Source organism: Alosa sapidissima, chromosome 22 (assembly GCF_018492685.1).
Source record: "Alosa sapidissima isolate fAloSap1 chromosome 22, fAloSap1.pri, whole genome shotgun sequence".
Classification (NCBI taxonomy): domain Eukaryota; kingdom Metazoa; phylum Chordata; class Actinopteri; order Clupeiformes; family Clupeidae; genus Alosa; species Alosa sapidissima.
The window spans coordinates 756196-772927 of NC_055978.1; the positions used below are offsets into that span (position 1 = coordinate 756196).

General features: G+C 37.8%; 1 protein-coding gene across 7 annotated transcripts in view; it reads right to left on the minus strand.

Annotated features, from left to right (window-relative positions):
- dmd (dystrophin) overlaps positions 1 to 16732 on the minus strand; it is a 481347-nt gene that overhangs the window by 282331 nt on the left and 182284 nt on the right. For 6 of the 7 annotated variants that reach the window (XM_042077917.1, XM_042077916.1, XM_042077914.1 and 3 more), the window contains 3 exons: positions 14429 to 14542; positions 11571 to 11726; positions 6965 to 7135 (listed from right to left, as the gene is read on the minus strand). In XM_042077917.1, coding sequence (XP_041933851.1) covers positions 6965 to 7135; positions 11571 to 11726; positions 14429 to 14542 — 441 coding nt within the window. Of the gene's footprint in view, positions 1 to 1896; positions 1987 to 6964; positions 7136 to 11570; positions 11727 to 14428; positions 14543 to 16732 lie in introns of those variants that run through there. The other variant, XM_042077919.1, reaches the window with a different exon arrangement.

Consider the following 16732-nt stretch of genomic DNA (forward strand, 5'->3'; position numbering starts at 1 on the left):
TAAAGTAAAGTGATGCCATCTTGCTTTGTCATTAAGATATCATGAAGGGCAAGACTGGATGTCATGACACAATTATGAATGTAACAAATTACTTTGAAATGACAGTAATAAGTTACGGTTTTGGAGTAACTTGTCCAACACGGGTCATGAACACATGACACTGTCATGACACATGAACCCAAGAAAAAGGCAGGAAACCTCCTGCCCATCACTTACAAGCTAAGTTAGATGAGAACAGGGCTCTACAGTGCGCCCATTTCACTCGCACATGCGAGTAAAAATGATGGTGTGCGAGTGCAAAATATTTAGGCGCACTGGTGCGAATGACTTCTAACCATGTCAATGTTTGTCTACAAAATACACCACAACATCAAGAAACATTACTGGTGCAAACCATAGAATCACGTCGCGAATGCAGCATAAAAACTACACCTCCCATCAACGTTAGCAGTTTCGCGTTGTGACTCGCTAGTAGTCGCTTCTATCAAATCCAAGAGCATGCAGAAAAAGTGGAAAGTTAGACTAGCCAGCCAAGATGCAAAGATTGAAGAAATTAGTTCTTCTATCCACCGAATTCATCGGATGTCGGAGGAACAGGATGAGATTCTGAGAATGCAGTGAGAGAAGTAAAGGTAACCTAACATGCCTTTTAGCCCAGTTGACGTATTGCCTGCAATATGCAAAATATAGCTGTAGCGAACAGGCACAAAAGTAGCTTCCCGTAATACTCCCATTTTATTCAAAGGTAGAACGCTACCACGCATGCTTGTTTGTTTACACCGATTACAAGCTGAAGTGCAAAACGAAAGTAGGCCTAACGTTTGCCTACTGCCCCCATCAATGCAGATATTTCAAATAAAAAATAATTATAAAACATAACTAAGTATAAAACATATATCCTTGATTAGCCTATGTTGGGTTTTGTGGAAGAGAAAATGTAGTAGTATTAGGCAGTATGCTGTCAGATAGGTCCCCGAGGGCATATTTGGATTAGCTATAGATGGATTCACAAATAAATAAATTAGACAGGATACTTAATAAACAGGCTAAATGCAAATATGGCAATGTATTATATTATTTTACATTAACAAAATGTAGGAAAATAGAACAGACTGAATATAAAGTAGGCACTGATCTTTAAAATCCTTTTTCCTGTAGCCTAAATGTTGTCAGTCATTCTTAATATTCGCAATTGGTGCACTGGCATGTTTAACTGTTAGCTGCAGTATAATGTTATTATGTGTAAGTTAAGTACAGAACTGACTGTGTGCCCAAATTTTTGTCTGTGCTCCTACATTTTTTCACTTGGGCGCACAAGTGCTCCTGAAAAAAAATGTTAGTGTAGAGCCCTGGATAAGAACAACCTTTTTGATTAGCACCTTTTCAGCACCTTTTTGATTACTTAATTTCTAAACTGTTTCTGTTCAATGTTTTTCAAGTGAAAACCTTGGGAATAAAATGTTGATTACAGAGTGTGTGTGTGTTGATCTTGGTCATCATGTTACAAAACAAGCCAAAGATTTTTACTTCCCATGATAATGTGTTAGAAAGCTAATTTGGTGTGCGATGGCATTTCTTCATGATATCTTAATGACATCAAAATGGTGTCATGATTCAACTCAAAATCCTTTTAAGGGTACACTGGACTAAGGCCAAACTGGCCAAGACTTTTCCTGATGTTGACCCCTCTTGTCCACATTGTAAAAGTCAATCAGCTGATCACATACACATGTTCTGGTCCTGCCCGCATCTTAGAACATATTGGACAGACATTTGTCAGGCCTATTCTACAATGTGTGGTGTGAGCACCCCCCCAAATCCAATTTGTGCAATTTTTGGCTTTACTGATGAAACTCGCTCTCTGAAAGGCAAATTCCATGTTGTCATAGCTTTCACCTCTCTGTTGGCTAGACGGCAGATGCTTCTCATGTGGAGGAACAAATATCACCCAGATTTAGCAGATGGATTAGAGACACCATGTCATTTCTGAAATTGGAAAAAAACAGATACACTCTGAAAGGCTCCATACAATGTTTTGAGAGAACCTGGTCCCCTTTTTTGACTTACTATGAGAGCATACAAAGCCCCCCCCCCCCCCCCCCCGACATGTGCATTATGTGTCTTTGTATGTGTATTTGTTTTTTGTTTTGTTTGTTCTTGGTTGTTGTTTTATACTTGTATTATGTGACTTATTATTGTCTGGTAAATTTATGGGATAGGCTGGCGAAGGGTGGGTATGAGGGAGGTTTTTCTGGGTGGGTGAGGTGATTAATTGATTATTATACCTGTAATGTATAATTGTATTGATTCCTCAAGAAAATCAATAAAAAATGGTGTCATGATATCCAGTCTTATCCTTCATGAAATCTAAAAGACAAAGCAAGATGGTATCACTTTACTTTAAGTCAACAAATGTATTCATTACACATGGCGTTTACAAACGGAAGTTCGGGAGGAGCGTGACTGAATTTGCCAAGCCTCCTTCTTCAATCAGTCAGGTTATTTATTCACAGTTTACCTGCCGAAGTTGCAGCATCAGTGTTACTCCGCTTGCAACCCACCACCTCCCCTTACGCCTCCCGTCTTCCATAGTTAAAGAATAAGGGGGCACGATTTGTGAAGCCCTTCAGGACCATGGCCAGACCTCGCCAAACATGCTTATATTATGCTTTTATGTACAGTATTATGCTTTTATATCTTTATGCAAATTCAGGAATGTGAGCTAGTGAATGTCATATTGATGTCAAGACAGCTATTCTTATTCTTCATGATATCTTAAAGGTGCTCTAAGCGATGCCATGTGTTTTTTAGGCTAAAACATTTTGTCACTTACTGCAAATATCACCTAAACAACCGCTAGCTGTCTGTGTCCTGAATACACAGTAAAAAAAAAACTGCGATCTCTGTGGACAGCCCAGTCTTAAAAAACGGCAACAAAAACAACCTGGGCAAACCTAGCCCATAAAAACATAACAAACGATTCCAGCAAATCACAGACGAAATGCGTGCCTAGGAGAGTTTCAATTGCATGGGAGCAGCACAGGAGGGAGGGAGAGGAAGTAGCGAGCTAGCTCTCTGTTTTGTTTGAAAGTCAACAGAAATGACGTTACCCAGCATCACTTAGAGCACCTTTACTGACAAATCAAAAGGGTACCACTTTCCTTTAGGTCAAATAATGTATTTGTTACACTGTCATAATGGTGTCATGACAGTCAGTTGTGAAATATCCTGTTACACATCTAATTATAATCATCCTTATGTCAACATGTCATGAATACAAAAAGAGGTAGATTTTCTGTTTATGTCAAGCTGTCATGACAAAGACATCCTCTTGTAATGTCATCCTGTTTAATGCCAAGTTGTCTTAATAAGGACACTCCAAACATATTTAATGTCAAGTTGTCATGACAAAGACAACCTCTGGTAATGTCATCCTCGTTAATGTCAAGTTGTCATTACAAATATTCAAAGACTCCAGAGAATTCTTTGCAAACAAGGGATAGAGCTGAAAAACAATATTGGATGGCCAAGGTATTTTGGACCTCAGATGGCACTGCATTTAAACCAGACCTGTTTCTGTAAAGAAAATTGTATGGGCTCAGGAAAACCTTTGATAATCATTGTCTATGAGCAAAGTTTGATACTCAATTCACAAATGATTAATCACGATTAATCACTGAATTTCTATAGTTAATTGTGATTAATCACACATTTTATCACATGATTAAAATTCTATTATTTTGCATTTCTGAACTTTTCCAGGAGTCCATATTAACAATATAAAGTATCTTGATTGGGATTCAAATGAAAGCAAATCAAGTTACTTTATTAACTTAACTTTAAGACGTAGATCTATTTGATTATTTGGTAACACTTTACTTGACGGGTGAGTTCATAACACATTCATAGCAGCTGTCATAAACTGCACATAAAGCATTCATGACTGTTTCATGAGACATGACTCAACATTCATACCAAACCTTTCATGAATGTGGAAGACAGAACGACGAGAACTTCACATCTGAGTCAATGGGCTCCAGTGCCAAAAAGACAGAACATGTTCAAGCAAATAATTTTTGCTACATAAAAATGTATTTGTTTTCTGATGTAACCCTTGCAGATGATTTCTCATCTTTTGCTACTGGGAATGTCCAACCGTTCCAGGTTACACAAATACAGGTCAGCTGAATGTATGCTAGTTTACCTCCCAGTGTTAAACTCAGTGATTACGAATACTTCACAACTTGTATAGTAAAGTGACATTCGATGTAGACTTCATAAGATATTCATGGAATATTTACAAAGGCTGGAGAGATTTAAATTAATGGTATCCAGGTTACACAAATACGATGTTGGACTTTTATTTTGACAAGTTCTCGTCGTTCTGTCTTCCACATTCATGAAAGGTTTGGTATGAATGTCTCATGAAACAGTCATGAATGCTTTATGTGCAGTTTATGACAGCTGATATGAATGTGTTATGAACTCACCTGTCAAGTAAAGTGTTACCGATTATTTCAAATCAAATTTCAAAAGATGTGCAGCAGACCACACAATGTATTCTTCAGAAATATAACTAATATAAACTGAAATAAATGCTACAGCAGAAGTGCATGCACAAAATGTACACACATTATAAAGGGCTTAACAAACAGAAAATACTCCATAGCCTATATTCATTATCTTTGAGTTCAGTTGAAAATAAGGAACTTTTCATATTGAGAAATGTGTACAGGTGTGCAAAATGTAGCTTAGGCCTACAGCACATTTCAATGAAGTGCATAGGCCTAACAAACAGAAATAGCCTAGTCCCTATCTCCATGTTCAGTTCACGTGTAACAGTGTGAGTGTAAACAATGTTTAGCTTTTAGGCTAGATTAAAGCTTAAACTTGAAGTGCTTTGGTGACATTTTAATTTCTAAGCCGACACTGGCACCGACATGAGTGCACTGCCATTTTATACAGTCTATTGTGCACTGTCACTTACCACACACATCAGCGCCGAAGTTAGCTGGTAAACACTGGATGAACAATGGATTTTATGGGGCAGCGTCGACCAAATAGAACTGATTGTGATTTACGCGGCGGCAAAGTGCAATGCTGGTGTGGGGAGTTGTATTGAGAAGAATGGAATCTAATATAACTGAATGTCGAAAGCAGAGTGCACACTCATGTCGGCATTGGTGTCCACAAAACACCGTTCAGCCAACTGGGAGTTCAGAACTGCGTTGGGTTTATTATCTCCATGACTACAGAAGGAGGACAAGGCAGAAGCCTACTAGGAAGCAAAGTTCTTAGAATCTTTGCTAGGAAGTATCTGGCAGTTAAAGGGTCAAAATAGTAGCAGCCAAAGAGGATTGTTGATAACAGAACAAGTGATGAATAAAAAATCTTTGGCAGCACACAATTAATGCGTTAGCCTACTACTCTTTAAGTATAAGTATATATACTCTTTTGATCCCGTGAGGGAAATTTGGTCTCTGCATTTATCCCAATCCGTGAATTAGTGAAACACACTCAGCAGACAGTGAACACACAGTGAGGTGAAGCACACACTAATCCCGGCGCAGTGAGCTGCCTGCAACAACAGCGGTGCTCGGGGAGCAGTAAGGGGTCAGGTGCCTTGCTCAAAGGCACTTCAGCCGTGCCTACTGGTCGGGGTTTAAACCGGCAACCCTCCGGTTACAAGTCCAAAGCGCTAACCAGTAGGCCACGGCTTTGGCCGGCTCGCAAGCTTAAACAAGTGTGTGCGGCGTGCCTATTGTTTTGTTTCCAGTCTAGATCCGGTGTGGTGTTGTAGTTTTTCTTACGTTACTAGTTGTTGCAACAGCATGTGAAAAAACTACAAAGAAAGAAAGTTAATCTCGCGGCAAAAAAATGACGCCGTTAAAATGGCTTTGCGTTAACGCCATTAATAACACGTTTAACTGACAGCACTAATGTACACATGTTTTGAGCAACATATAAGGCAAGGTCTTTTCCAAGGAAGACCTTGAATATTTCAGGAAAACAATGCAAAAGATAATTCTGCCCATATTTAAACAGTATTTCTCCATAGAGGAAGAGTCCAGGTGCTAAAATGGCCTGTCTGCAGTCCAAACCTGTCAAATTAGGTGCAACGTGGAATGAAACAAGATTAAGAATAAACTGTTGAGCAACTGAAATCCTATATCGGGCAGGAATAGGACAACATTTCATTCTCATCATTTTGTTAAGAGAGGTGAAACAGCACAGTGGTAAACATTCCCTTTCCCAACTTTTTTTGAAACATGTTGCTAGCATCAAATTCAAAGTTATATATTTTCCATGTAATAGTACATTTTTTTCATTTTCAACATTTGACATGTCTATGTCTTTTTTGCTGCTAAAACGGTGAAATTGCGTTTACGGGACTAGAATATTATTACCTTCTGTTTTTATTTTATTTTTACACAACGTCCCAACATTTTCGGATTTGGGGTTGTACAGTACATTCCCAGTAAGATACAGATCACCTGTAGTTATCGAAAGTGAACCCTGAAGGTGAGCAAATATGATATGATAAATATGATCATAATGATATGAAATATGATATAACAAAACAATTGAACTCAACAATGAGCCATATCCTTGAGGCTTGAATGTAACTAAAATTAGATTTTTCTTTTTATAAAGTTAATAGTGACAGAAAATGAAATCCCAAATAACTGCATATACCATGGGAAATATCTCGACTTCCCACCCCCTTGCCAACTAGTTTAAATTGATATGTTAGGTAATCACTAGGGTGAGCGCTTTTTGGAAAGAATTTGTTTGGTGTGCCATTCGATCCTGCACATTCTCTAGATCTCCTACTCCATCCCACATGTGTGTGTGTATTTGTGCATGCAGGGACCAAACGTAAAAGTTTAGTGGGGTTACATGTCCACCAAGTTTCATGTTTCATGTTTGCTGAATACTACAATGCAGCTTTTGTGTGTTTTACCTTCAGCTCTTCCACACCTTTGTGTAATTCTTCAGGACTCTTGTACTGAAAGTCTCTCTCCAAATAGTCTTCTTCAGCTTGTGTGATCCATTCCTGCATCTCCTGCATTTCCTTCCGAAGGCTCACTGTCTTATCAAGACCCCCTTTAAGAGCAGATTTCTTTGCATATGCCTAAATCAAGTATTACAGACATACTTCAGTATATGGACAGTGTGAACTTGACAGCAACCCCTAAATATTTTCAATTAAAAATATCTCAAAAGTTACTCTATGTCTGTTGTACCCTTGTGGAAAAGAAGTGTACCAAATGGAAATATGTGTGCTAATAATATGTTAATTGCACTTCAGCAAGTGCTAGATGCTTTGTTTTTTTTAACCCAATTAATTAAACTTCAGTGCACTCTGCTTCATGTCATGCATAATAATGCCCCTCAGTTGTTCTAAAATCCATGGAACTGACGGCCTCACAGGGCTTACTGCTTAAAGGTCCCTGAAACATAACAATTACTTAAATACTATTATGTCCATATTTTAGTTGCACTTTGTTTTGTGCAAAATGTGCTAATTTGGAACTTCAATGAACCTCTGTGTATTTCAATCACATTTCTATCAAAATGTAATACCAATTACAAAGCCTTGAAGCTAGCCCAAATTTACCTGGAATGATTTCATTGGAAATGGACCTTCCCCAGCCTTAATATCAAGAAAATATATTTGTGTCTTATGATTCCCTCCCCCCCATAGTTCTGATTTGTTTTACTACACTAACGATGTTAAATATAGCCTTTGCCTACAGCAAAATGACAGCATTCATATGACAAAGGAAAACGAATTCGGTCACTCAAGACTGTGCCACAGCAACCAGTGTAGGCTACAGTCCTACCCAATAGGCCTACTCGAAGCAGATAGCGTTGTCTGACGGTCGAGTGGGTTAATGCGCGTATTTCCAGAACAGGTCTGCAACTTTCAGGCAGTTCTGAGTTCGAATCTAGGCAGGAGCAGAGCCATATAAAGGCCTAGGCCTATTGTTATCATTTTTTGCAAGGTGTTGCTCCTGGCAATACTTGTTTATAAGATGTTTGGTGATTAGTTGATAGCTGTTTTTGGGACACGTTAAACGTTCTTTATAATGAGCGCATACGGGGAGTAAAACGACTGTTATGCGCTGTTACAACTGTAGGCTACAATGATTGCAAAACAAAAATATGCACGTTTTGTGATGTTCTGCACATAAGCCTTTTCCATAGGCGTCAGTGAAGGAGATTGAAGAATGACCATTTTTTTATACGAAAATATTTCTTAACTTCAAAAACTCATGTCATTCAGACTCAACCCTCTTGTTGCTTTGATATCTTTTTCGTTGTCGTTTGAACGTCGGCAAGCAGGCATATTGCGGTTGCAATTTAAGTGAAATTTTTACAGTAGGCCTACAACATGCTGTTAGGCTGGGCTACTGTCAATGTACTTGTACAGGTAAATGTTCAACAATTGCTGGTGTACAGGCTATAATCGCAAAAGGTGCTTTGATATCTTTTTCGTTTGAACATCGGCAAGCAGGCATGCTGAGGTTGCAATGAATGAGGATAATTGGTTTTATCTGCGGATTTATTTTTTGCATTATTTTGAATATGACTCGCTCCAGTCTCAACAGCACATACTTTTTCCACACGCATCTAACACACATATCCCCTCTCGCTTTCTCTTTCTCCATCCCTGCGCACAGTGCTTTCTTAAAGAAGCTGCACCATTTTACAACAATTGCATCTACATTTTCATATTAGAATGTTTTGTCAAGTGTAAGCTTAAACTACCGTGATCAATTTAAGTTCCCGTGCCCCTGCTGCGTCATGGAAGCAGTAAGTCAAGTCGCATCAAAAATAGTAGTGGCAGAACTCCCAAGTGACACCTTGTGGTTGTTTGTGTCAACTGCAGTTTGTGCCATTTCTGCTGAGAAAATGGGGTGCGTGATTCATGAAGGAACCCGTCCAAACTTAACTGGGACCCACTGTACCTTATCTACATTATACAATATTCTCTTATATGTCCATATTTATATTTATTTTATGCTGGTCTCTAGACTTTATTCTTGCACTGTTGCACTGTTGGACTTACTTATTTGCACCATCACCATGACACTCACTCTCATAGAGCACCTTACAATGCACACTGAATTACAGGCTCAGTCTCAGTCAGGCTCAGGGTTACTGCCCTGTCATGCTTGATCATCCTTTAGCACACTATGTGGATATTTGATTTAGTTTATATAGTATATTTAGTATTTAGTATTTTAGTATCATGTTTATCTTCTACTGTCTCTATTGTACAGTGTTTTTTTTTAATGTATATTACTTTTTCTGCTGTAAGTGCATGTTGTGTGTGATGTGTATGCTACTGAGACCTTGAATTTCCCCTTGGGGATCAATAAAGTATCTATCTATCTATCTATCTATCTATCTATCTATCTATTGAAGTAATGCTTGAAATTTATTGCATACTTGGTAACACTTTATAATAACTACACACAATACATTAAGCCTTTGTTACTTATTAGTTAATGGTTTGTTCATCATTAGTAATTTCTTGTTCATACATAATTTATCATCAGTAAAGCATTTGTTCACACAATTATAAATGGTTTGTTCATAGTAAATAAGCCTATCCAAAAAATATGTTTGTAAGTACATGATTTTTACTTAATAAGTAATGAAACAACCACTTATAATGAAATCATTTTCTTATTATAAACCAGTTGCAAACTATTACAAAATGCTTTGTTCATCATTTGTAAAGCATTGTTCCTATGTTAATTCTCATAAATAAAGTATTTGTACACACAGTTATCAATGGTTTGTTCATAGTAAATAATCCTATATCTAAAATATGTTGATGAATTATTGTTAATACTTATAAATTATGCAATATACACATGCACTAATGATTAGTTAGGGTGAGGATACATATTTTATAAACCACTTCCTAATACTATAATTCATGATTAACTCAGGGGTAACAAGTGGTTAGTTAATGATATTTTGTGAGCTTATCTAAAGTGAGGACTTTCTATGCCTTGTAACACATTTTCAAATGAGTTGTAAAGATTACATTCACATTCATTCATTTAGCAGACAAGCGACGTACACATGTCAATTAAATTGAAGGCCATTGACATAACAGTGAAAGCCGGGAATCGAACCCCCAACTTTTCAGGCTATTGAATGCTAGTCCAGCTCCTTATCCACTACACTACCTTGGCCCAGATAGAAACCCCTACAACTATGCAAGAGTATCTGTTTTCTTCTACACACTGTCATTAAACATCTGTAAACTATTATTAAATGCTGTATTCTTCATTTGCAAAGTATTATTCCTACATTCGTTTTCATCTGTAAATCATGTTTACACACAGTTAAAAAATGGTTTGTTCATAGTAAACATGCATATCTATATTATATTTTTGAATTGACTGTTGTAAAATCACTGGGCAGATGTAGTGTAGTGGATAGGGAGCCGGGTTAACATGCAGTAACTCATAAAGTTTGGGGTTCAAACCCCAGAGTCCACCAATGTGGCCTTTCCCTTTAATTTCATTGACATGTGTAAGTCGCTTTGGGTGAAAATGTCGGCTAAATGAATAAATGCAAGTGTTAACTTTATAACTCATTTGTAAATGTGTTGCAAGGCATACAATGTCCTCACTTTAGATGAGCTCACAAAATATCATTAACTAACCATTTGTAACTCCTGAGTTAATTATTAATTATAGTATTAGGAAGTGGTTTATAAAATATGTATCCTCATCCTAACTAATCATTAGTGCATGTCTATGTAACAACTGTTAAATAATGGAAATCTTACTTAATCAAAAACATATTATTGCATCATTTATTAAGTATTAACAATAATGTATAAACATATTTAAGATAGAGTCTTATTTACTATAAACACATAAACTGTGTGAACAAATGCTTTACTGATGATAAATTAGAAATTACTAATGATGAACAAACCATTAACTAATAAGTAACAAAGGCTTAATAAATGATGAATTGTGTGTAGTTATTATAAAGTGTTACCAAGAAGTAATTGAAATGTATTAATTAATATAAGGGATAAAGGCTGCGGAGGTGTCCCACTATGTAGAATTAATGGATGAGGCAGGAAACAACTTTGTGTTTCCTCCAGCAAGTCTATTAATTCTGTACATCAGGACACCTTGAAAGCCGTTATCCTGCTTATCCCCTGGTTGCCACTCATGTATGCTGGCAACAGTCATGTCTTTATAGCACAAAAAAGGAAACATAGTTTATTTTAAAAAGAAATAGACTTTTTCAGTTTGTTGCATATCTTTCTTTGATAACTAACAGTGATAACAGTGAGTAGTTAGCTTGGTTACATTTGATTATTTTGATGCAAAGCCTGCTTTCTAGTTCAAACATCATTTACTATGGTTGTTATAGTTACCATTCAAAAGAGCATTAATATGGAATGGTAATTAACCTTTTTATTTTTGGTATATGAAATGTACTACCAACATAATGAGGTACAATTATTTTCCACATGGGTGTCATGAGTCCATATGAGTCATTAAAGATGGGTAATATTTCACCTGTTTACAAATGTTCTCCCACTGTGTGTTCAGCTCTTCCAGTTCTTTTGAAAGTTTAGCTGCAAATGGAGGTTCTGCCTCCTTCTTCAGGGCCTGACCCACCTCATTAATTCCATTCACACTTGGCTGGATGGTGTGTATGTCATTTACCAATGCCTAGTCAAGAAAATAACAAAAAATAAAATAACTACAGATGCATTTGATACAGATACAGAAAATTTAAATATAAGTTCTCCACAGCAGCAACCTGCTAACTCTCACCGAGTAGACCAGACAGGATAATAAAGGCAGTGCACAGAAAATTAAGACACAGTGAGCTCCAAAATTCTTGTGGAAGATGGGTAAATATAGTCCATTCTTGATTAATCATTTTAGTGTCATACTGAAAACAATGAGAAAAAAAATCCAATCTTGAAGTGTTACTTTTTTGGAATGCTGGATTATTGTTCTGTTGAAAAAGCCAATTACGGCCCTAATTTTTATTTCTTGGCAGATATGGACAGCTTTTTGGTATTTCATAGAGTTCATGATGTTTCCTAACCAAGTTCACAGGGCTTTTTTGAACATTGCAATTTCCCTACCATACTTTGTTCGATCATTTTACATCACACCCACCTTGAGTGTATATTGCCAAAATCTTATTGTTACATAAAGGCCTTTTCATGGCATATCATCCATCCAATTTATCCATCCATCACCATTGAGAGCAGGTCAGATTATTTTTTGGACTTATTTTCTCGATAATGACCGATTAAATTCACACGCTGAACTTAAATCAAACATTCTTTTTCACAGCTGATCAACCGTCAACCGCTTTCACTTTCGAATGAATTTTTATTGAAACATGTGACCGGATTACTTGGTGAGTGATATGAAAGACGTGAATAACGGTTTGTTATCGAGAAATATCAGACTTCTAAAACGTTGGTATGGCCCATTCAAGTGAAAAGAGCAATCTGCAGCATTATGAAGAGCCGTGTAAAAACATTGACTATTATGGACAGTTTATAGCGAATTTGGTTGCCTATGTTATTAAATATTTGCTAACACTTTACTTGACGGGTGAGTTCATAACACATTTATAGCAGCTGTCATAAACTGCACATTAAGCATTCATGACTGTTTCATGAGACATGACTCAACATTCATACATTTCATGAATGTGGAAGACAGAACGACGACAACTTGTCAAAATAAAAGTCCAACAGTCGCAAAACAGCATTGCGATCACGTCACATCTGAGTCAATGGGCTAAATATTTCATGAATATCTTATGAAGTCTACATCAAATGTCACTTTACTATACAAGTTGTGAAGTATTCGTAATCACAGAGTTTAACACTGGGAGGTAAACTAGCCAACATTTAGCTGACCCGTATTTATGTAACCTGGATACCATTAATTTAATCTCTCCAGCCTTTGTAAATATTTCATGAATATCTTATGAAGTTTACATCGAATGTCACTTTACTATACAAGTTGTGAAGTATTGGTAATCACTGAATTTAACACTGGGAGGTAAACTAGCCTACATTCAGCTGACCCGTATTTGTGTAACCTGGATACCATTAATTTAATCTCTCCAGCCTTTGTAAATGTTTCATGAATATCTTATGAAGTTTACATCGAATGTCACTTTACTATATAAGTTGTGAAGTATTCGTAATCACTGAATTTAACACTGGGAGGTAAACTAGCCTACATTCAGCTGACCCGTATTTGTGTAACCTGGAACGGTTGGACATTACCAGTAGCAAAAGATGAGAAATCATCTGCAAAGGTTACATCATAAAACATTTATGAAACATGACACAAATGACATTTATGAACATCATAAAATATTTATGAAACAAAAAATATTTGCTTGACCATGTTCTGTCTTTTTGGCACTGAGTAGCCCATTGACTCAGATCTGACGTGATCAGATAAGAGGTTTGGAACAAAAACGGCAATGCTGCTTTGCGATTGTTGGACTTTTATTTTGACAAGTTGTCGTCGTTCTGTCTTCCACATTCATGAAAGATTTGGTATAAATGTTGAGTCATGTCTCATGAAACAGTCGTGAATGCTTTATGTGCAGTTTATGACAACTGCTATGAATGTGTTATGAACTCACCCGTCAAGTAAAGTGTTACAAAATCATTCTTTCAGCAATAGGAAAAAGGTCCATTTTTGTTCTCAAGTGGTCTTGAATGCAGAGCAGTAACATTTTCAAAACTTTGTACATTTGTAATCCATAAGGGAGGGATTATCCTGCGGAAAATTTGAGATGTTTAGTTTCTGGTGGTTGGTATTTGAAAGCCATAAGCTCTTTTTTCTATAAAAATGTTAATTTTATTATCCTCTTGGAAGGATGGCATGAAATGCAAATACTTTTCAATAGTATTCCACATTGTAGACAACTTAGTGTTAGCATGTCGTCCTGTAAACAGCTTGAAAGTGTTCGACCTAACTTTTCTTTATCACTGTCCCAGTTGGAAAAAGTGACTAACTTTAGGTGCTTAAGTGGGCGGTGGTAGTGTAGTGGTTAAGGAGCTGGGCTAGCGTGCAGTAGCCTGAAAGTTGTCGGTTCAATTCCCGGCTTCCACCGTTGTGCCCTTGAGCAAGGCACTTAACCCCAAGTTGCTCCGGGGACAATGTGATCCCTTGTAATATAGCTGACATATGTAAGTCACTTCGGTCAAGAAGTGTCTGCTAAATGTAATGTAATGTAATGTAATGTAAATGGTCAGATTGCCCTAGCTCATCCCATAATATACCTTCAGTATTTAATCTTCATTTTAAATCATCGATCTTAAATTTAAATACTGTGCCTTTTTTCAACTGAAAACAAAAGTGTGTTGTGCAAAATTACTTACAGTGCATTGTTCCAGCTGCTTCTCCAGAGCCTCAGTGTCTCCCAATGCTGGCCACTCTTCATTCAAGAATACCTCCACTTCAGCCATCCATTTACACAATGTTTGAGTGTCATTCTGTTGGATTAATAACCGCACAAACCATGACAAGAATGACATGAGTCAAGAGTGTATCTGTATCTTTATCTTGTTAAGTCCATCTTTACAAATGTGCATGTTGCTTTTTTGTCAATTACAGGTCATTTAAATACAAGTCTGATAAATCAAATCAACACAACCCAACAACAGTTTGACTGATATCTATAGCCTATTTCTTTACGCAAAGGCTGACTGACTATCATTAGCTCTGAATGGACAAATAAAGCCATGGTGCTATTGAAGAACAAACGTTTACAGAAAGCAAAGTGAACGTTATTGGGGGCCAAGCAGCGAAGCTGCGAAGGCACCCATTGTGTTTCTACTGTTTCTTATTATTATTCCTCTGCCATTGAAGTCTATGGCAGCCCATAGAACCGTCTGGTGAAAAGTTGTGAAATTTGGGTCCCATAATTAATGTCACCAAGTTTCATGTCGGCAACTTAAGCGCTCTAGCGCCACCAACAGGCCAAAGTTGGATGTGCGTTCACGCACGTAACTTTTGACCCGTATGGCCGATTGTCAAAAATTAGGTATCGTTGGAATCCGATCCAAGCCGAGTTCAACGCACCCTATGACGTCAATTTCCGCCATGATGGATTTTCCGCCATATTGGATTTCATCAAAAACATTTAAAAGTCTTCACAGTTCACAAATGTTGTCCGATTGATACCAAACTTCAAAGATATCATCTACAGACCATGCCTCATTAATGCATTGCTTTTTGTCTTCGGAACTAAAACCGTTCGCGCGTAACAGCCAATCGAATTTTGCGGCGAAGCCGCCAAACAGGAAGTGAGCTCATATCTCAGCAACCCATTCATCTATCATAACCAAACTTAGTCCATGGACTAAGGACCCAATCAGGGGGACGCTCAAGAAATCTGGTGACCTTTGACCTCTAGGGGGCGCTGTAATTAAGAAACATGCCTTTTGGCCTGTAGCTGCTGTTGTGCTTAGAATTAAAACGCACTAGTGGTGTCTGCTAATACTGTTGGAGGTCCTTAGGCCGACCCAAGCCAACTTGTGATGTCATCGTAATTAATTCGGCGGCCATATTGGATTTAATCAAAAACACGTACAAGTTTTCGCAGGCCACAAATTTCAGCGGATCCTCGCCAAAATTGGCAGAGGCCATCTTCAGACCATGCCTTATCAGTGCATTGCTTTCTGGAACAATTGACAGAAGCATTAGGCTGTAACAGCCAATCGAAATTTGCGGCAAAGCCGCCAAACAGGAAGTGAGCTCATATCTCAACAACCCTTGCATGTATGAAAGCCAAACTTGGAGCATGGACTCAGGACCCAATCACGGGGACGCTCAAGAAATCTGGTGACCTTTGACCTCTAGGGGGCGCTGTAATTAAGAAACATGCCTTTTGGCCTGTAGCTGCTGTTGTGCTTACAGTGGGCAGTGCTTCGACTTGGCCAGCTTCACTCGCGGTCCGCGCGTGGGATCACGCGGTATCACGCAACTTTAATTTGTATTTTTCCAGTGAGACGCTTCAACAACCCAAACAACCGGTAGATGGCTCAAGTGAGCAGGGTGTCTCGTAAAAAGAAATGGAGCCTGGAAAACCCTACTTCACTACAGACTTTAGCAGACTGGTTTAGAAATAATTTAATAGCCAGAAATATGCCTGCCCTGCCCTAATAAAGAAATATTTGGTTAACTGCGAGTGAATCCCGTTTGCAGCCGTAGAAGAAACGCAGGACAAATTAAACATTCTGGTTTTCTCCGAGTGCAACGATGATAGACAGACATCATTTGGACAAAATATAGAGCATATTAACCTCCGTTGCTCAGCCAAATGCCTTCCTGTTACGTCCTGTTATCACGGAGTTACAGGCGATAAACGATTTTTGATGGTCACAAGTTTACTTCATCGGTTTATTTTTGATTATTAAAGAGTGTTTTTAATTTTTGACTTCGTGCTTATTCAGTAGAGCAATTTAGTGCTCTCCCCAATCCCAGATGTTCACATTGCATGTTTGTTTGTAATGGATGCAACCGCGAGATAGGCTATGCGTTTGACGGCAATGAGTTGTTGAACCAAGACATAAAGCCCAGCAGCAATCTAGGGACTTCGTTATTTATTGAAGGGGCCACCGGAGGAATTTTGAGTGCTTCAAATTGCAGTGCTTGTTCAATGACCCTCCGACAGAATTGTT